This window comes from Harpia harpyja, chromosome 11, assembly GCF_026419915.1.
Source record: "Harpia harpyja isolate bHarHar1 chromosome 11, bHarHar1 primary haplotype, whole genome shotgun sequence".
Taxonomy (NCBI): Eukaryota; Metazoa; Chordata; class Aves; order Accipitriformes; family Accipitridae; genus Harpia; species Harpia harpyja.
In genome coordinates, this window is record NC_068950.1 from 44,424,945 (window position 1) to 44,446,323 (window position 21,379).

Sequence of the window (21,379 nt, forward strand, 5' to 3'; positions counted from 1 at the left end):
GTGTGAGACCCTTAGAACGGACGCTTGCTTTGCGTGGAGGTTTTTTAGGGAGAAGCGAGGGCAAGGACATAAAAAAGTGGTTAAAAGCAAACTACGGAGCTTTTGTGCTTTACAAGTGATTTCATTTAAGAACTTGAGCTGACTGCTGCAAAGAGCCCGTGCCAGTATGGCCACTCCATAGGTAAACAAAATGTGCGGTCGTTAGCCCTTGTGTTTTCAACTGAGATTTCATAGAGATAGGTATGCATAAACAGGCATGATCTCATACCCTGTGAACACCTTATATACTTCCTCTACTTTGTACTTACAGGACAATGTCCTTTATATTTTCTTTAACCTATGCACAGCGATACCATTTTCCCTCATTGATGTGGAATCTGGAGTTTTTCTTCTTTGATTTTTTTTTCCACGCACCTTTGCTCTAAGCTGAAGGTTATTTCTCATTCTTTTCTCATATTTTACTCTGATCACAGTTTATATGCTCTGCTGCACTCATATAATGCTGCATAAATTGTCTAGCACTTACCTAAGTAAACCACGGACAAAAATTATTTGAAGCAAGACTATTTTTATCTGTTGACTCAAGTATTTTGGGTACAGCTTTGCTGTCAGAAAGCAAGCTGTCTGAAGGATGTTTACACAGTCACTGGGCAATTTCAGTTTATTGGAAGGCAGAGCATTTACTTGAAGAACCCTGGTGCTGTGATTGCTCATCCTTGCAGTTACTAATCACCTACGGAAGGCACCGCATGAAGTGTCTTTGTGTGAAGCTGAGGCACTGTGGCAAGGCTTAACATTTCAGTCTGAAGAACATCGGGATTTAAATAAAGCAAGGCGTTAATACGCATTTTGGCAAATCTTAGGCATTTCACATTCACATCAGATATCGGTTCACTTCAAAAACATGGAAAGGATCCCATCTCGTTATATAAAACCAACCTGAAATAACTTTTTTGTTTGCTTTTATACTAATATACACATAGCAAAGACTATATTGTGCAATGCATCCCCACAGAAGTGCCCCCCCCATCCAAGATGGCATGAAAAGGAGTCAGGATTTAAAGTTTCACTTCACAGTAGTTTGTTTCCAGTATGGCACCAAGTTATTAAAATAGCTGCATCTCTGTGACGGGTCAGGAGTTATAGAAAGTGCTTGTTGGTGTATTCACTTCTGAAGTATCCAATATATTCTCACTGCTCACGTAGTTCTGCTGGGGAAGGGTAAAAATAGGAAATAGTTGTTAATGCTGGTTGCAAAACGTATGGGAAAACACCGAGCTTAGTTCAGGCTGACCTTGAATAATTTGTGTAAAACGTTTCTATTCATAACTTCCAGTAATGGAGTGTGGGTTTAATCTAGGAATTCTAGACATGGCATAGGTTTGCATTTGAACAGAATTTTTGAGCAGTCCTGTGGAGCTTAAAACATTTGAAAAGCTGTTTCGTTCCTTTGTGTCGTTAACAGGCTGCTTACTGCGTGTGTCTGCAGCTCTGTCCGTCAGGGTAGTGTTAAATAGTCACAAATAAGCTGTGTGGGCTGGCTTTCCTTTTGGAAAGCAGTCAAAAGAAATTGTAAGATTGCTAGTTCCCAAGGTTTTATCCAAAATTTTCTGTGTAATACTCAGGTTGGGAATTTTGAGACTGCGTTAGTCATCTGGGATGAGATCGGTTCATTTGGATTTGGGGTCATTCGTACAAAGTCTGAGCCCAGAGGGGCTGATGAGCACACGAGGGTCCCTGTGGGGCACATAAACGGGGCCGCTCCATCCAAAAGAGGGTGCGGGATTTCGGGAGAGTGTGGGCTGTGCCGGAGTGAGGCATGCAAACCGTATCTCGGGGAGAAATAGCGTGAGGGGTACTGATGGTTTGTTCTTGTCCTTCAGAGAAAGAGTTTTGGTTCTGGGCTTGCAGGGGGTCTTTGGGAGGGAAGGGAGCAAATATTTCTTTTTTCTAAAGCACAGAGTTGTCTGGTTTTAAAGCACAGAGTTTTAAAGTACCCATAACTCTGCCATTCCCCTAGCTCTTGCGCCTGTCTCTAGGGAGAACCAGCTGAAAATCAGCTGCTGCTTCGGATAGGGTCTCCAGAGTCACAGCTTAGTAATGTCAGCAGGGAACGTTCATTAGAAAGGTCCCATGAAAGAAGCATTTTGGATTCTCTGACGTTGTGAAATAGCAACATACAAATACCTGTAAATTATTTTCCCACTTTTCAGGAACTGGTAAAACGTATTCATTTCTTTATAGGGAGCAAAATGCTATTTGCATGGATTGCGCCCGCAGCAATTTGGTTGTTGGTGCACTTCACAGCAGGTAAGATGTATTTTTCTCCTACATAGCACTTATCCTGAAAAGAAGGACTCGGGCTAATTAGGGGTTTTTTTTCAGCTTCTGCGTAGTATGCTAGTAAACATCGTTCTTATGGGAGAGAGCAAAATTTGATGCTTGATTAGGTTTATACCGTAATTTCTGTAAGGACTCCCCAACCCGCTGCTACTGCTGAGTGTCCTCCCATTTTCCACGGGAACGCAGCTTCTCCTTGACAGCCCGGGCAGGCTGCGGGCAGCACTGCCTGGTCTGGCAGCGCTCGGCACGCTGGCTGCACGGCTGGCGATGGCCGTGGGCACGGGTACAGCCTCGGCTCTCAGCAGAAGAGGCAAATATAGACCCATATACGCTCGGGCACGGGCAGCTTGGGCACATGTTTATGCAGAATTGGTGTCGCGAGCCGGTTTCGTTTGTGCATTCAAGGCAGCGTATAGCAAATAGTTGCTAATTAAGTTACGCAGGGAGGTGGTTTGGTTTAGTTCGAGGGAGAGCTGTCGGCTACGTGAGAAAACGTCTCTACGGTTAGCTTCCACAGAGACTTTCACAACTCAAAAGTAAGGAGAAAAGGTGCTTCAGCGTTTTCCCTTATCTTCTGCCGCGGCTCGGCTTGTTCGCCCCCAGCGCAAGCGTCCCGGAGCCTGCCAGCAAGTGCGTGCTCTCGTACGCCGAGCGCGGGATCGCCTGTCCCCCGCCTGTGTCCTGTGCCGCTTTGAAAAGGCAGTAAACGTGCGAGGGGAGGTCTCTGCAAGTCAGAGAAAAAGCTTGCTTGGCTCTTCAGTAGAGCCGTGCCTGCCACTGCTTTACTGAAACACAGATATTTCCTTAAACCACAATGAGAAAAGAGTTCTGATAGATTTTTGCCCGGGGTTGTGCTTTTTCGCATGACGTCTGGTAGCTAGCCCTTGGTTTCTGACCCCAGTTAACCAGATGGGTGAAGTCTGGGCCCAGCAATACCCCTCGGGTTACCGTGCAGAGGCAGGAACGCTTGCTTGCATTATAAATTTGGGGAGACTCTCTTCCTCGAGCGCAGCGTGCTGTACAAGAAAAGTGATGTATCCGTGCTAAAGGTTTGTTTTCTGTTGCAGAAGCGTGCAGGAAAGGGAACGTGCCTGCTAGGAAACTTCCCCGTGGCGCCGCAGAAATATGCGACAAAGGGAATATGACTGCTAACACTGCTGCTTATGTCCAGCCTGGAACCAGTATCACCCTCTCATGCCAGCTGAAACCCCTGCGATACACCGAGCAGTGCAGGATAGCTATTTTCCTTAACAGCTCTGAACTAATTAGCAATTACAGCAGTTCAGTAAGCACCGAGTTTCCAGTCCATACATATGGCAAACACATGTTTACGTGCAAAATAGTTTGTGAATACAAGAAAAAACTCATTTGTGGAATCGATATAGAATCTGGAAGTAAGGAGAATTTAATTATCCCTTGTTCTTAAACGTTTCCTGTGGTACCTCTGAGACGCGTATTAGAAACTAACAGCGGGTGGCCTTTGCCAGGAAAGGTGCTGGCTTTTAGTGGCTCTTTGTATTTAAAATATTCCTGGATGGGACTGTGCAACTCTGTTATTGATAAACGGAGAGATGCTCAATAAAACTGCCTGCTCAGAGCAAATATCACACTCCCTCCTGTTCTAGCCCTCGCACCCACCAGTCTCTCCAGGACACAGGGGACTTGCAAGAAAAATCCTAAGGAAATTTAAAATTTTCTTCTAGCCTGATGAGCTGATGCTGCAGCAGCAGTCGTCTGCTGTATCAGTGCCGCTTTTTTTTTTTTTTTTTTAAAATAAGAATAATGGTTGATTGCTTCAAGCAAAGCTTGTGGTGCCCAGTCTGGGGGGCTGGTAAGCGCTTGTAGTCACCTGGCACCTTTGTAAAGTCGCTGGGGTTTCGCTCAAGCGTCAGAGGCCTCGACAGGCTGCAGAGATCACAGACTCAGTAGTTTTCACGTATAAAAATTATTACCCTGAATATTTTGTCTACAAATTCTTTAACACCCCCCAAACAATCAAAAAGCAAATCTAGCATTTCTTAAAATGTCTCCTATCAACATCTTTAAGGAAGAAACTGATAAGAATATCTGTTTAAGATCCTCCAGATGAGCCAAGAAATGTGTCGTGTATCCAGTATGGGGCAGACGGCCATCCCACCTGCGCCTGGAATAAAGGAAGGCTCACGTACATCAACACTACCTATGTAATACAGTAAGTAACGTGGGGACATAGGTTCTTTAATACCTATAATCGTATCTTAGAGTTGAGTCTGGGTTTTTTTAATTTTTACACCGTTTCTTGAAGATTTACCCTTATCAAAGCACACAGTAGAGTTGGCCTGTGAATAAGTGCGTCCAAGGCTGCCAAGATCACAGGAGCCCACCGGAGCGGATAAAACCCCCTTTTCTGTTCACAGCTGTGCGTGCCGCACCGCGGTGGGTTGGCTCCTTCTGGGTTCAGCAGGTAAAGAGGGTATGCCAAGAGACGGCTGCCTTTTGGGAGGGGAAGGTTAGTAGGGGAAGGGCTCTGAAAACGGCTGCTCAAACCTCCTGCTTTCCCGTGGTGGATCTCCTCTGTTTAGTGATTCTGAGGTTAGCAGTGCCGGCACCAGAAATCCTGCGATCTGAGCTGCTCACTCTGTCTCGGAGGTTAGCTAAGGAGGTGGAGAGGGACTTTGCTTGGAAATGTGCTATTTTTGCTTTCCGTTTTAGACCCGACCTATATTTTTGCTGGCTCTGGTTTTGCTGAGCCTTCGCTGAAAGAGATTCTGGCGACTTCTGCAGCAAACTGTGGGGAAGGAGGGAGGGCTCCCTAGAGCCCGTCAAGGCGCGCTAGGAGACCTTTGGATTTCGGGAATCACCGTGCATAGGAGGGACCTTATTAAAAACCTCTACTCAAGCAAACATCTGGGTAGAATGAATTAATTTTGCCCTTTGCAAACCTCTGGGTAGGCTGAACTACTCCCCATTTGTTTCCGAGGTGCTGCATGTTGACCATCTCCTTGCCCTGCGAGGCTCGCTCTTCTTCACCTTCTTCTTCTTCACCGCCTTCTTCTTCTTCACCTCCTTCTTCTTCCTCACCTTCTTCTGTGGGCCAAGGTAGCAGCAACTTAGTAGCTTATAGAAACCAGTCACTGCTCTTCAAGCAGAAGGAGAATATACGGGTAACGTGCAGAAGGGTAGGGAAGTGTGGATAACGAGTCCTGTAATTGTTGTAAAATAGAGATATAGCAGTGCTTGCTATGAAGTTATTAAATATATTGCAAAATACAAAATGTCAGCCTGAAGCAACACGACATAAACATGTCTGATTTAGGTGGAAGAAAATACACAGAGAAGCTAAATGAGCTACCCAAGGTTGAATGACAGACTGAGAATTAAAAGTTGTGTTTGAAGTCATGCGGTCTGACCGTTAGACTGCAGATAAATTACATTTTTAGTCACTAACTTACGTAAAAAACAACAAAAAAAACCCCCAAATTCATCACACACACACACACACCCCAATTCTGTGTACCAACACCTACGCTCATTCACAGAGAAATATTAGTTAACCAATATTAGGTAACCATTAAACCATTAGAAGGAACGTACTCACATACTTGCAGCTCAGTGGAAATCCAGAAGTATTTCCTTCGTCTGCAATTAAACCCCCAAAGCAGTATAACAGCTTTACTACCGATTCAGCCAGAGGAGAATTTACTGTAAGCGCTGTATTTAAGCAGATGGGTCTTTCGAGGGGCAGACGACCTACCTGGCTTCCAGGGCAGTGGTCCTGCCGTGAAAGCTAACGTGCAGGGAAGCTGCTGAAAGAGCCGCAGCCTCAAGGGACCCGGAGCAGCGCGACTGTACGGGCACGTCAGCCAGGTTTTAGCTTTCTTGGTGTACAGGAGAGTATTAACCAAGCATTTTTCTTCTGTTCCAGGCTATCAAATGGGACGGATGTCTTATGTGTTTCAGAAGAAAGTCTGAATAAGGAGTTTGGCTCGCTGGCTCTGAGCAAGTTGAATTTTGACTCTACTTACACCGTTGTGGTTGCCGCCTCCAATGAGCTAGGAAGTGCTTTTTCACAGCCGCTCACGTTCATGTTAATAGACATAGGTAAATGCGTTACTTAGTGCGTTTCAGTTAGTCCCAGCCCTTTAGAAAGAGGTGAAAACATTTTGAGCACTTTCTTCTTTAAACCTCTCAGAAAAAGCATCCATCCAGCCTAAACCAGTAATTCTATTTTCCATGTAACACCCCCGTTTTGAGCTGTGCTGCGTATCTGAGCGCTGTTTGCTTGTTTCTGTTTTTGCTGCTAGTGAAACCACATCCTCCCAACTTTTTAGTGGAATTTGAAAATTCTTCTGCGGCCAATTGCACCTTTTTTTGGCACGATGAAGCACAAGCGCGGCACTGCAGGCTGAGATACCGTCCACTTACCAGGCACGCCTGGAGCACGGTAATCCTCTTCCGAAGAGTAAAGGAAATGATGATGCTTGGAGGTTGCTTTAATTATTTTTTCATTATTTCTTGCTAGAATCAGTTTGTCCAAATTTGCCTCCCTCTGCTCTCTAACATCATATTTAAGAAAAACTATTGCCTACGGGTCAAAAACTATCATTCCTTTAAAGCTGTGTGAAAGTAAAACACTGATCCTGTGAAAAAGCATGTGTGTGGTTAGTTCCCCATATGTCAAGTGTCTGCATGATGCACTGAAGAATCAGAGGTTATGTTTGACCCACCACTTTACTGGAATATGGTCATGTCTGCTCATTGTAGCTCACGGCTACAGGCGTGCAATTTCCAAACATTTGTGCCTTCCCTAATGTCGATTGGAAGTCTTTGCTTTTATTTTAAGCGGTGAAAGAAATGTATTGCTTGAAGTTGAGTGAAACACGTGAACAGAAAATTTGTTATCTTCACATAATTAAATGAGGGATTTTTCAGATGAAGAACTGGAAGCCTGATGCTTCATTGCATCATTCTTTGAGTTATTAAAGTTGCCTCGGATCAGGGTTTTTCCCACTGTTTTATAAAGACGTGCTTTGGCTGGCTGGGATTCCTTTGGGCATGAGTAATTCAGCCTGTCGCTGCCTTCAGCCTGTATTTCCTTGTGAGTTTAATGTTACACGTCCTTTATCTTCATTAAAGGTTGAATGCTTAAACAGTGAAAAATACAGTCTTTATGGTCTGGAGCCTCATACAACCTACGAGTTTCAGGTCAGCTGTAAAATTCACCCCGAGCGAGGACTGTGGAGTAACTGGAGCACGTACCGAAACCGGACTCCAGAAGCAGGTAACGCAAGACGGCATCTCCTCCGCTAAGCCTGTGTCTAACGTTTGCGTACGAGTGGAAACTTCAGCTAACGAACTCAAAATGCTGCTGGGTTTTTGCTGGTTGGTTTGCAGAGCCTCTGTAGATCCAGACCCAGAGCCAACAGGGAAGTAACTTCTGTAAGAGAATTGCTTTTTTAATGAACAAAACCCGAAGTGGTTCAGGTTTCTTGCAAAACAGGAATTTCAAGAGTTCACTAAGAAGGTCTGAGGGATATATTTGTTTGACGTTGTTGAAGGTGGGGGGAATTTTCCCGGAGCTGCATCGCGACACATCTGGAAAAGGCAGACAGTTTGTGCAGCTTAGCTAGGGAAAGAAAAATATTTCGTATTGGTTCGTATCTAAGCGTTCTACCGAATTGCTGCACAGCCCCGTAACTCAAGTCAGGACGACTGCTATGCCACCCTCTGGTGCTAATGAACCGCAGCTTGGGCAGCACGCTCTGGATCTTGAGCTTGCTCGACCGTTTGCAGAGGAGTTGAGTCAGTTGGCTGGGAAACTGCCTGGACTCTCTCAGTTCTGCTGACGCTGGCAGGTCGGGACCGAGCTGTTTTATTTTGCCAAGTCATCTTTTCCCAAGAGGAGAAGTTATTCCACTTGGAGCCTGCCCAGGTGACCCCTCCACCACGCCGTGGGGTCACTCGAGACCTCTACAGCTTCAGCAGAGCAGACCCTGGCCAGGCGTTCGGGAGAGATCCCACCAGGAATGAGGTGAGCACGGAGCGGTTCCGCCCCAGAGGACGGCACAGCAGGCTCCAGGGACACGCAGCACCAACCTGAGGGCAATTCTACTAGTTTCTGCCAACTCTAATATTTGGGCTGGCCGCACGCTCACGTACCTGCCTGCCTGACTTCACCCTGAGCTGCACAAACTCACATGCTGCAAAACTTCCCGTTCTTACAAGAGAAGAAAGCTTCTCAGAAGTTTGTTTCAACAAAGATGTGTTGGCTGCTTTGGCATCCCCTCCTTTCATCTCCTACTTGGCTTTCGTTGCTCTTTTTTGTGAATTACTATAAGCTCTTCAGGGTAGTGCCGTTATTACTCATGCTATTTACCACTGCTGACGGCATCAGTTTCTGTAAGAAGCATTCATTCATGCAAAAGGTGTGAACTCTTCCTTCTCTCCCTCACCCTCCTCTCAACAGTTTTCTCAACCTTCTCGATGCATCCTGGCTTGCTACGGCATTTGCGGTCATCACCTCTCTACCCAGCCGGTGCTATAGATTGAGAATCCTTTTAGCTAATCAAGGAGCATTTTCTGTCCTCAGACTAGGTGACAGCAAGGGGAGGTCGCAGACGAGAAGCTCTGGGTACATCATGGTCGCCCATCTTTGAAGGAGCTGAAGTTCTACACATGAGTTTGGCCTTTTGCAAATTCAGGAGTATACCTTTTCAATGAGAGAACTTTTTTTCCTGTTTCTCTAAGCCCGACCTGCCACAAAATGTACTTTACACAAACATTGTTCATAAGTGAGCATTTTTTATTTTTTTTTTCCAGCTAATTTGTGTGGTTCACACGTGAAATGAACTTTAAAATCTGGGCTGGAGTCCAACAGATGCAATCCCATATTTTATTTTTTCCTGCTTTGAGCTTGCCCCTTCCTCTCTCCCTCACGGCAAGTGTGCACTGGTTTTATTTCTTCTGTCAGTCCTGCTTCTTGTTTCTATTCCAGTCACTCTTTGCAGTTAATACAGAACAAAGAGCTCTTAATGTTGCTGGCACTGAGGATTTTTTCTCTCTTTGAATATAGGAAATAGCGGGCAGCCCCATTCTAGCTGGGGTTGTGCAACAGCTGCCTGCTGCCTAGGTTATTAGCAACAATTATTATTTGAATTCAATGGGTTTATTTTGGTCAGAGACCTTGAGGAACCAAGCTTTGTTACCTTTTGTCACATTGGCTTGCTTTACCTGTCTCTGATTCTGAACTGTTAGAGAGAACATTGTTCACCAGTTTCTGCAGCTTAAGTGTTATTTTGGAAGGTTTATTCAAAACGTCGGGTTTCCAGTCACTCTGTGACTATAAGGGGAATCGTGGAAAGAACGGGGGTTTTAAGCTACCTCTGACAAGGTCCTAACTTTATTGCCTGGAGCCAGACAGCGAAATCCTACAGATCCCACAAACCCTCTCACCTGCGGCTGTCCGTTGGTTTAGGATTGATGTAGCCAACCCCAAGGACCTTAGCTAGCCTCAACCTCCATGCAAAGACGAGAGCTAATACTGTCACTTTGATGTGTAGGCTTCCTTGGGAGCCATCCTGATTACGGAGCGCAGGGTAAAGTCACCAGCAGAGCAAAACCCTCTCTTGGGTCTACGGCTTGTCCTCTTCATGAGTGCCATCACCAACGCAGCTGAACTCCAGCTGCAACAGCACCTACGGGCTATTACATACTGCGTCGTTTCAGGGACACTTTAAATCTTACATTTTCATTGTCTCAGGATTTTTACCTCCTTCGCCTACTCAATGTCTTATTTGTTTGCTTCAAAACACAGCCGCTAACGCTGCTCACCTTCTCCTTCCGCACCAGTGCCGACCGGGCTCCTGGACGTCTGGTACCGACAGCAGGACGTGGACTCTCAACAGCAGAACATCTCTCTTTTTTGGAAGGTAAGTTAAGTGAAACCTAAGCAGAGGCAGGAACAATCAGCAAGGTTAGAGGGGGAACTCCGGGTTCTGTGTTCGGAGGAAAGGACTGAACCCAAGGAGAGCACAGGGCTTTTACCAGTGCCCAGCGACAGGGACCAGCTCTGCTACCCAAGGCTTGCCTCCCCCGGCAGATTCCACAACTCTTTTCTAGCTACAATTTCCCTTTTACAGATCCCCGAACTTTCTGTCGTGCTGGAAGTATAACACGTTCCCAGCACATCACATCAGTGAAGGGCACGGAGGTACCGCGGCTCCGTTATCACCTTTCAAAGATGCACGTTCTCCCCCTCCGCTTCCCACAAGGCGACCTGTGTCCCTGGTATCTCTAAAGAGACAGACAACAACCTTACAGGCTTCCTAATTAATAGCTCCCTCTCCTCGTTCTCCACCTCGTCGTCGTTTGCCGTGGTTGCCATACCCGGCCAGGAGGACACCGTGCCCCGCGTTCGCCGTACGTGTCTGCTTTTGGGTATGAGCTTCCTTCAGAGGCGTTTCTGCTCTGTTTTGCTTATAGGAAGAACAGAGCAATGAAGAATAGGGGAGGCAGAAGAGGCAATTTATTGTAATAGCCCTTTAAGGTGACCAAACTCTAGAAAACGTAAGAGCTGGATGTAGTTTGGGCGACTGAAGGGGTCCCACGGGTGTCACTGCTGAGTGGATGGATGGTTGGTCGAGGCTCTTGTCATACAGCAGCAGCAGGAAGAAAATTGGTTTTCTCTACAGGTGTGAAGCACCGGTGAGGGACAAACCACATGCAAAAGGGTTTGCTAATAATAAAGCTGCAGATCTGAAACTGGACAAACTCAGAGTCGAAAAAAGGCGGTGGTTTGGGTCTGCTGAGCAGAGGCTCCTGTGAGCTGGGGACTGAGACCCCGCATGGGAAATTTCAAGAAGAATTCAGATTAAAGCCCAGCTGTAGGGTAAAATTCCACATTACTGTATATTACCGTCCAGCTCGGGGGAAAAGGCTTACGCCAGGTCTGCCATTCCACCATTCCCAGTGAAACCAAGCCCTGTTACCGGTGCCGGGTGTTGAGCTTCTCCACTATTATGGACCCAGCACTTAAAGTCAGGTCCAAGAGGAATTTTTGGATTGTGGGGTGTTTTGCTGTGGTGGTTTTATTTCAAAGCCAGTAAGATCTTTTTTTTTTTAAGCATAAACTATCCTTAACTTCCAGTTTGCAATCTCTAGTTAACCTACCAATTAATGCTATATCTTCTCCCTACACCAACAAGCACTACACTGTAAGTGAAAGCAGAAATTCTCATGTGATTACGTGACTCCAGCCATTGTGGCTTTAAGACGTTTAACTTTAAAACCTTTAACTTGCAATAGCGAGCTGGCGATACTTTCTGTATCGAAACAGACTTCTGCAGCACCATTCATAAAATGGGTGCAATACGTTGCTTTTATAGTTTTCACGACAGCAACAAAGCAAAAGGCTCAGACTCAGTGTGATGTACTACCAATATGTGTTCTCATATTTTCACACAAATACCAAAGAAAGGATTGCCAATTTAATTTCAGCAGGCTTGCAGAGCGGTTTCAGCACTGCGTTTGTCCCGAGCCCCTGCCAAAGCGATTGTATCCTTGCAAACATTTTCCTATTTTTAAAAGTGGTTTTTTCCCCTCTTCCTTTTTTTTGTTTTGTTACGACAGAAGAAAAAACCCAGCCAAACAAAATGAACTTACTGCATAGGGACTGCAGGAAACTGTGAAACTGATAGTACAACTGCAGACACCCGGGGCGGAAAAACCAGCGAGAGGTGTTACACGGGACAGCACAGACTGCCTTTTCAGAGACGCGTATGCTAAGTGGTTGAATTTAAATAATTCTTTATCATGGCTTTAAGTAAAAATCTGGATTTTCCCCAAATCAAAAATTGCTCATTTTTACAAATCCACCCGTGCAGTTAAAACTCTTTTTTTCCCCCTTGTGAAAAGCATGGCTTGACTTCAGACTCAAGGAAGGAGGAGGCTGTGTGTTTCACTGTCCCGGGCTATATTGCTGATTGCAAAATCAGCAGCTCACAGCAAAAGACCTTCGCTAAACTGGAATTAAACAGGAAAAATAAATAAGAAATAAAAGGAAAGATATGTAACCTTGAGAGAGACTCTCGGGTAAATGCATGCTCTTGGCCCTACCATCAGGGAATTAACTCGTTTCATGCAGCTAGATGCCACGGGTTCCCAAGAGCAGAAAAATGACAGAGCTGGGATAAGGCTTGGGAATGGAGAGCATGGGTCGCAGGGCTGGGCAGCAGCAAAATCAAAGGGAAAAATCAGAATAGGCTGTTATGTGTTACAGCTGTTACACAAATGCGCAAAACTGTGGGGGAAACAAAGAAACTCTGCAGCCAGGACGCTAGCTTTCTTTGGAAAAAACACGATATTTTTAGCAGTAAAAGTGCCTGTTCACTTATAAGTAGCATACTCAGGTGGCTGCTGATGGGGAAACTACGCTACCTTTGAGATGCATTAGCTGTACTTCAGGCCAACAGATATTAAGCTAATTTTTTTAAAAAGTGTTAGAGAGAAAGCAGGCTCACCAAGTGCGGGAGCAATCTCTATGGCACTGCTTGTTTCCTCCAGCTTTTAGAGGGGAAGAAAGTAAAAACTGATCCTTCGTTACTAAAGAACATTAGCTGGTACGTGCTGCTGTCCAGCAAGTAACGCTGTCGCTGTAAATAACCTCTTTACTACCAGAACAGAAAAGGAAGGGGAGAAATCACCTTCGCGTGAACGTTCCTCACTTAAATGGGGCAGCTTGAGCACCCAGCTTAGGGAGATGCTCTGAATCCGTCCCCCGAAGCCGCTGCCGGGCGGGAGGGCTGGCACAAACCTCCCCACTCTGACCAGCCCTGGGGAAGGGGCTGATGGCCGCGGCTCCCACGGGAACCACAGCACGGGTGGGCAAACCGCGGTCCCGCCGTCAGCTTGCTAAAGCCTGCTTCGGGAGGGCTTCTAGGTGCGACGCAAAGACGCCCTTCGCGGTGGAAGGTCCGTTGAACAGCAGGTGAAATATTTGGTTCGCTAATGGCCAACCACCCCTTCTTCCACGAGCAGGTCCGAAACCTTCCCGGGCATCCCGGTTTGGTACCGTCAGCTTTCCGCGGGCTTTGCTCGCCTGAAGAAGAGAAGAGTAACAAATGCGCTTTGCTCGGCAGGCTTTGAGCAAGTCGGAGGCGAGGGGAAGAATCCTGCGGTACGCAGTGACCTTCGAAGCCCTGGACCGGCGGAACGCGCCGGCAGGAGAAGCACACCTTACCACCCAAACCAGTTACGCCAGGGTCACGCCGAGGGTGGGCTACAAGATAACGGTCACCGCCGAGAACTCGAGGGGCAGGTCCCCCCCCGCATCCGTCGTGACCAAGCCGGGCACCCAGGGTAAGGATTTCTGCTGGGTCCGGACCACTGGGAATAACACCGGCGCTCTGCTTTGTGCTACACGTTCCGGCCCCACCACCTTGTGCTCGTCCTTCTCCATCTCAACGAGTCTTCGGGAAGCGGCAGATCCAGTTTTCAGCGCGGTCAGGGGTGCAGCGTCATGACACGTTAAGTTGCCGTGCATTAGCGCTGCTGTAATTACACCTCAACCCCTTCTGCCGACGCAGGCGTGAGCCGCGCCGTCAGCCATCCAGGCACCTGCCACAGCAGCAAATTAACCATGCCAAAAAAAAAAAAAAAAGGAAAAAGGCGGGGGGAGGCGGTTTCTTGCATGAGACGGGACCGGTGGCAGGACTGAAGGGAAGGTGACGGTGAGGGGAAATCACACAAGCTTTATCTCCTGTGAAATTGCACTCTGTTTTACCCACACAGCAAAGTTAACGAGCGTTCTCCGAATTCACCCAGCCCCAAATTTCCTGTGCCGGTATCAGGCATGACAGAACCTCACGGTCTCAGGTGGTTTGTTCAAAAAAGCAGTTCTCTATTTGCACTTGTCCCGGTGTAATGTCAGTAAAACAGTGACAAAGCCATTGGCAAGTATTTCAGCTTTTCCCAGCGCTGCGTGGAACACCAGTGGGATGCTCTCCTCCTTTGGGGACGGATGCAGAGCTCCTCAGCAAACAGGCTGCACTGATTACATGAGCCCTTCATTAAGTAGAGGTAGGACTGGTGCAGCAATATCACTGGTCTCTGATTATTTGGAGGCAGTAGGACGAGAACTGCTTTGTGGGCTCAGTTCAATTGTATTTGTTAGAAAAACTGTTCAGAAAAGATGCTGGTTTTATACCGCAGATAAAAAAATCAATGACTTTCCCCAACATTTTCTAGCGCAGAAAAAAGTAACCTGGCCCTGGCTGTGAAAGCAGTAGCTTTGGTCTTGTGGAGATGATGTGTGTTTGTGGCTCTATCACGGGAGCAGGGTGTTAGTATGTGCCGTGACAGCATCTTTGCAGGGTTTGGGGATGGTACAAACAAGCAGTGCTGCGTACGCTCAGACTGCTGTGCCGGGAGACAAGACAAGAACGGGGCTCTATTCCTGTCAGCACAGAGATCACCCTCGTATAAAGACCTTTTCTTTCCACTGCAGTTTATTTTTATACTTCACGTGGAGACGCAGTAAAAACCAGATATCAAACGTACCGAGTCCACTTGAGGTTAAGGCAAGTTTGTGCTGACGGTGTCTTTTTTGTTTGCTTGCTCTTTCTCCCCTGTAAGATCTACCTCCTCCTCAGAAGGTTTCTGCCGTAGCCATGGGAAACGGCAGCATCCTCGTCCGCTGGAAACCGCCCGTCAGATGGGCTGCGTCCATCAGCGGATACGTAGTGGAGTGGGCAGACGCGCAGAGGAACGCGCGCCTGGAGCCCCGTCCAGCCTGGGCGAAGCTTCCAGCATCCAACCTGTCCGCAGTGATAGCAGGTAACTACCGCCTCGAGGTAGGATACGACCGAGGTACCGTTTTATTTTGAAAGGTTTTCAAGGAAGAGGTCGGATTCTAATTTTTACTAATTCAGCATAAGAAAATATGGCATTGAAAGCTTTCTTTAGGAGGGGAGAAAAATAAAAATCCGTGGCTGCTCTGGGCTCAGCTCTGCAGTCACTCTCAGCAGAGATTTATATCTGGTAAGTAAGATGTCTCTGAGAAAACCCAGTCCCTCCAAAATTAAACAAGCCAGCTAGAGGTACAAGAGATCAAAGGCTTCAGAAAAGACTATTTCCTTTCTACTAATTGTGGGTTACTAATCCCAGCCACTAGCACGTGTCAGCGTTCTGCACATCAGATAGCTATGAAGTTACAACAGGGGTGACAGCGAGGATTACCCTCCGTAGTCTTTCCTACCCTCTGTCCCAGTGCTGTGCCTCCGAGGCGTTTACATCCCCACTCTCGAATGAGCTGGAAAAAGCAGAGTATTGACGCCATCGCTTTGCGCTCTGCTTTGGAAAGGAGCAAAACGAGTTCCCGTCGACCTCCCCTAACCCGCGGGAACAGCCCGGAGGAGGATGCTCACATGGAGTCACGGGGAAGAAATAGGGTGTGAGATTCTCGTGCCTCCCAAGTGACCTCACGTGCAGCCAAACCCTGCACCTCATCTTGTAGAGCAATAAGCTGGGTAATGGCTGTTCACCTCCTCCCCTTACCTGGAGCGCAGGACACGCTCCCAGGGTTCCTTTGGAGGGTGCAGGGCTGCCGGCAGCTCTTGCTTCATGAGGAAACAAAGGAATTCTTCACCCTTCAGGAGCGCTCACGTCACTTGCTTAATGCACGGTAAGGTCCTGCCAAGCTGAAGAGGAGATCAGAGAGATTTTTTTTTTTTTTCCTTCTTTATGACAGGTGCATTAATAATCAGAAGATTCATCTCAGATTTAAGCAGCTGATGTAAATACTTTAGCCGTGACTGTAAATACTTTCACTAGTAACCGTCCACTTTGAATTTCTTCATTTAGAGCACATAAAAGATAACACGTGCTATCAGATCAGCGTATTTGCACTCTATCGGGACAGAGCCGGACAAGCGGCATCAGTCAGGGGATACTCAAGAGCAAAAGGTAAATCACAGTAACGCTCTTCCAGATATTTTTAAGCTAGCCGAAGTTCAGCTTTAAAAGTCAGTCGTATGTTTTACAGCACCATCCGCTGGGCCCCAGATGTACGCAACACCCCAGGCAAACGGCATCTCGGTTTCGTGGGAAGAAATCCCTGCCCACCAGCAAAGGGGCTGCATCACGGGGTACCATCTGTACCTGCAGAAAAAGGACGGGCGGGCAGCCCCGGACGTCTACGGTAGGTATCTGGTGAAGACCGACGTGATACACACGTGCTGCGGGTGGAGGATAGAGGGGATGGAGGGAGGGAGATGCCTGCGGAAAGCTCTGTGCAGTCAAGGAGTCACCGGTCTGCCGTGAGGGCTAGCAGCAGGATTCAGTCAGCTCCCTCTGCTACAGATCATTCTAAGTTAGTCTGTGTGTGGAACTATCAGATTGCTCCCTGCTCTTTATTATTATTATTTTTTATTATTATTTTCTTAAGTCATAACCAATGCAAACCCTTGTAATTATTGGCAGGGCAAAATAACAGACCTTCTGAAAGTCCTAGCCAACCAATACATACTCTGCACGGAGACACGCTCAGCAGGCAGCACCCGCTGCATTCCCCCACCCGTGTGCTTTTCCCACCCAAGCCCTCTCTCACTCCATCTGTGTAACTCCCAGGCTTCCACCCGAGAAACGTCTGGGTTTTGGTTTTTTTTTTAAAACTTTATTTAGAAGTTGCATGACGGTTTTTAACGGATGCTTCATAGGACCAGCATACAAACTTCATTTTAGATTGAAACGTGAACTTACCAGGCAACAGTAGCCAGAGGACAGGATACGTGATCCTGGGTGCCCAGCCCATACAATGGCACGGGTCACCCCGATAGCCTAAGGTCTTTTACAGCCTTTCCAATGATTCAGTAACATAGAAAAGGAAATTAATTAAAGTAACAAATACCTCTCCATGCTCCAAGCTCTGGAAACCCGGCGCGTTCGAGCGAAATGCAGTAAAAACGCGTGGCCGGGTGCTTCATCTGCTTCTCCCCCTTTTCCTTCCAGCCGTTTCCAACGTGACTGCCCAACGCTGGCTGTACGTCACCGACCTGCAGCCCGGTGAGCACTACGCCCTGTGGATGACAGCGTCGACGGCTGCCGGAGAGGGGCCCAGGGGCAACAGCGAGCTCCTCTGCTTGGAAAGTAATGAGTCTCTGCCGGGGTGGGGGGCCAGGAGAGGTGCTAGCCCTCAGCCCCTGTTTTCCACAGGCTGGAAATGTTTTTCCTGCTCCTCTTCAGTAACTAAAGATTTCTAGTTTCAGCTGGTTTTAAGACATAGCATCTTTAAGCTCCCAGTTCTGTGCCAAGCTGTTAGCTGTACGGTTTAATGGTAGCTGAAGGCCAGCGGGATGGTTTATGGCAGAGAGGGAAGGAAGGGTTTGGTCCCTTCGAGTTGCCGGCCCAGATATCCGTGTGCTTCAAGCTCTGGCACAGGTATGCACGCTGAAATTCCTGCTGACCTCCACATCTCCCACGGGCCGGCGGCTCTCTGAGGACCCGTGGTCCCTACAGCAGCCGTGCCCTCAGAGCCTTCGTGAGGAGCACAGCATCCCCGGGCTCCCACAGAGCACACGTCCGCCTCGTGCGGTCCGTTCCTCTGCCTCCCAGGGGATGCAAAAGCAAGACCTTCTCCCAAAGACTTCTGACCCCAGCTAACGGCAGTAATCAGGGTTTCTGTCCTGCAAGACGGATTGTTTTGCTCAAGTTTCCTTTGAGCCCCGATCAAGAGAAATGGTCACTAAACCCCAAGAAGGGAGTTGATAAAACTCGTGCCTACATATTGCCAGAAAGTTTGTTTTGCTGCGTTTCCTCCCCAGCAACGTGCCACAACAACAACTTTAAGCTCCCAAGTCGCGTACATTAGGAAATTAATCTCCGCAGCGTGGGAGCAGGGCTCCTCCGGAGGCAGGTTTCTCCCATGGACTGCGGGAGAAATCCAGGGAGGTGAGCGGGAGAGGAAATTAAAGCAATCCAGACAAGTTAAAAGTTTTCCTGGTATAAAATCTGGATTTGTGAAAACTACATTTTAAGCAGGTAGTGCAAGCACAGCAAAGCCAAGGTGTCCACTGAGAAACAGTTCAGTCACAGTTTATGAAAGATGCACTGAATTTTGTAAGATCTTTCCTACTTAACACCTCTCTGCTGCACGCACCACCCCAAGTTTATCTGTCAATGTTTGGTTCAGTACTGGACAAAAGATCAGCAATTGCATATTTTGGGTCATGAACTGCGTATTTCGAGAGAGAGCAGTAGACATCTTTATGTTACAAAGTACCGCTGTCCCCAACAGTCCATCCAGATTCCCGATTTTAAACCAAAAAATGTTGGTGCGTTTTACAAGCGCAAGCACTAGTAAGGCCACAACTGTTGTCCAACTCGAACTAGCATATTTAAATTTTTTATTTTTTTAATAAGGATGAATGATGGGTGTTCCATATTTCAGGTGCTGGGGACTGGATGACTGTTGTGCTTACCTGCAGCTTCTTCATCCTCTCAGCCTGCATTTGTTCCGTGCCTCCGGCAAGAAAAGCGTGAGTGCATCCATCTGTTACGTTCCAATAAAACAGGGAATTGTTGTTAGAAGGGACAGCCACGTCCTTTCAGGACACCTTGGGGAACAGGGCAGATTGTTCTGAATAAAGGTTTCAGAGTACACAAATAAGAACACGCACTGAGCTTAAAATATAGCCTTATTTTATATATATTGTGAATTTTTAACGGAGAGCTTAAGGTCTGCTTCCACCAAAACAAAACTGAAGGGGTACAATTCTCACCAACTAACCTGTGAGCAAAATTAAACCCTGAGATTAAAAACTGTTTTCCTTAGAGCAACACACAATCATCTGGCAGGGGCTGGCAGGAGGATGCTGGGCAGCATCTACCTCTGCCCGGAGCTGCGCTGCCCCGGCAGCCGACGCGCTCCCCACACAGCCGGGGTCTCCGCAGGTCCCTACTGAGGCAGATTCGCAATTACGCTGAGCTCTTGGGTAATCGCACGCTTTTAATTGCGCTGATTCCATCCGCAGATTACAGTCGCTCCTCTCTGCGCTTATGCCGCAGTGGCAGAGCAAAGCCATTCCAGACCCAGCTAACGCGACGTGGGCCAAGAACTACATGTCTATGAAGGTAAACTGTTTGTGGGGTTTTTTTTTCTTCTAATTAATCCCACCACTTTCAGAAGAAAAAGCGATTGGAGCCACGCAAGTCCGTAATCTCTTAAAGCAGCAAATCCAGCAATCTCCGATAGCGGAGATTCTCATACCACGTTAGACTGTAGGATGTATCGGGCTAATTAAATGCCAGAACGATGCAGAGATCTTTCATTTTCAGCAGTATTAGCTGCTGCGGGGAGGGATGCTTGCGTTGTGGGGGCGGGAGGTCACGGGCTATCCATCACATAATTAATTCTCTCTGCCACGCGTGCCCCTCCGCAGGCCGAGCTGAGCTTACCCTCCAGCGGGTTCCTGCACAGCACGGGCAGCTTTGAAGAGCCCGAAACAACAGAAGTAGAGGAAACCTTCGTGAAAACGGACCCGCTGGCCCTCCGGGACAAGCTCGTCTTCGGCAGCGTCGGAAACGGCGACTGGCCGCTGGAGAGGGGCTCGGGGCACGAGGAGCCGGAGTACAAGCCTCTCCCCGGCACGGCAGACGGGGAGGTTTACGAGCAGCATCTTCCCGACCTCTACAAGAGGATAGCGGTGGAGGTGACGGAGCAGACGCAGACCGTTTCCGAGTACATCGCCAACACCGACACGGCCACCGCGTACCTACCCCCGGTTACAGGCGCTACTGAAGACCCCCCCGAACTCGAGTGCGATCCGCTCTCCGTCTTCCCAACGACTTTTTTGACACCCGTACTTTCCTACGAGGGGACTCTTACTTTGGACACGGTGAAAATAAACTGCACCTCTTTCACAAGGTAGGCGGTCAGGGTGATGGAAGCCTGGCCTGGTTTTTTTTGCACTTTATGAAAAGTATTTCAGTGTCTTTCGGTACAGCCAGTCCGGTAACTTGCACGTGACACCTTTAAGTGATAAAAACCCCAAATCACCAACCTTTCTGGCACCGCACGTCACACCTCGCTGTACAACACAGCAGCTCCTCATCCGCACAACACGCTCAGGTAGAATTAAAGACAAGATCAGGAATGCCAGGGCTGCGCGACCCAGCTTTTGGAGAGGTTAATTAATTACTCAGGTTGCCTTCACGCAGCCTGGGTTGCCTCAGGCCCCTGTCCCACTGCCTGATCACGAGCGACTCAGCCTGGCTTGGTCCACCCCAGGAATCAGAGCTGCACAAACCATCATTTCAACCGTCGCAAGCCCAGGAAGAGCGAGGAGTTACGCCGAGGTCAGACCTCAGCATCCCATCCCAGCAGGACCACGGCTGCAGCCCTCGCTCCTCCGCCTGCGCCCAGCAGGTTAGCAATACAGCACGGGGACATCCACGGCCACCGGTGCTAAACTTAATGCCCGCAGGGGTTATTCCTCACTGCAGCCCCAGCGCTGGGACGAAGTCGCATCGTCCCCAGCGACACCGGTGCTCCAGCCCGCGTGGGGACCAAGGGACAGGGCTGCAGCAGGGCCTGCCTGCCTTCGTGGCTCAGTTCAGGAAAGGAGAAATCCTCGCCAGAAAGAAAAGCAACAGGCAGCGCATGTGGGCAGTAAGTCAAATGGACTGGTGAGAAGAATTTAAATCATTTATTGAAGTATTCTAATTACAGGCTTGAAGTATGTTACACATTTAATGACTTTGTTTACTGTATGTGTGTGTATATATATAAATAAATAAAAGTGTTGGAAACCTGAAATTTGTTTCCTGTTGTTTCCTCTGGTCAAGCTCAAGCGCTACGCTGCAGCTACACACAGAATAAAGCGTCTTTAAAAATAAAGCTGAAGCGTTGCTGCTAGAGATGAGGTAGTTCAGACCTGAACTTACCTGGAGCATCCTCCTCCTCCCCAGCATCAGCTGGGTACACGAGCTGTTGCGTAGTGGCATAAGCTGGTGATGAAACCCTCCTGCGATACCACCGTCCCCGAGCACCTCCACGAACAGCCGC

At 47.9% G+C, this 21,379-nt stretch overlaps 1 protein-coding gene across 1 annotated transcript; it reads left to right on the forward strand.

Annotated features, from left to right (window-relative positions):
- Positions 1 to 1,270: 1,270 nt before the first annotated feature.
- Positions 1,271 to 21,153, forward strand: IL12RB2 (interleukin 12 receptor subunit beta 2). The gene is made up of 15 exons (XM_052801274.1): positions 1,271 to 2,310; positions 3,411 to 3,737; positions 4,420 to 4,534; positions 6,248 to 6,423; positions 6,627 to 6,766; positions 7,459 to 7,603; positions 10,171 to 10,250; positions 13,458 to 13,677; positions 14,953 to 15,153; positions 16,180 to 16,281; positions 16,361 to 16,516; positions 17,326 to 17,463; positions 18,764 to 18,851; positions 19,347 to 19,446; positions 19,755 to 21,153. The coding sequence occupies exons 1-15, from the start codon at positions 2,253 to 2,255 to the stop codon at positions 20,241 to 20,243; spliced, it is 2,535 nt and encodes an 844-aa protein (XP_052657234.1). The 5' UTR covers positions 1,271 to 2,252; the 3' UTR covers positions 20,244 to 21,153.
- Positions 21,154 to 21,379: the final 226 nt, after the last annotated feature.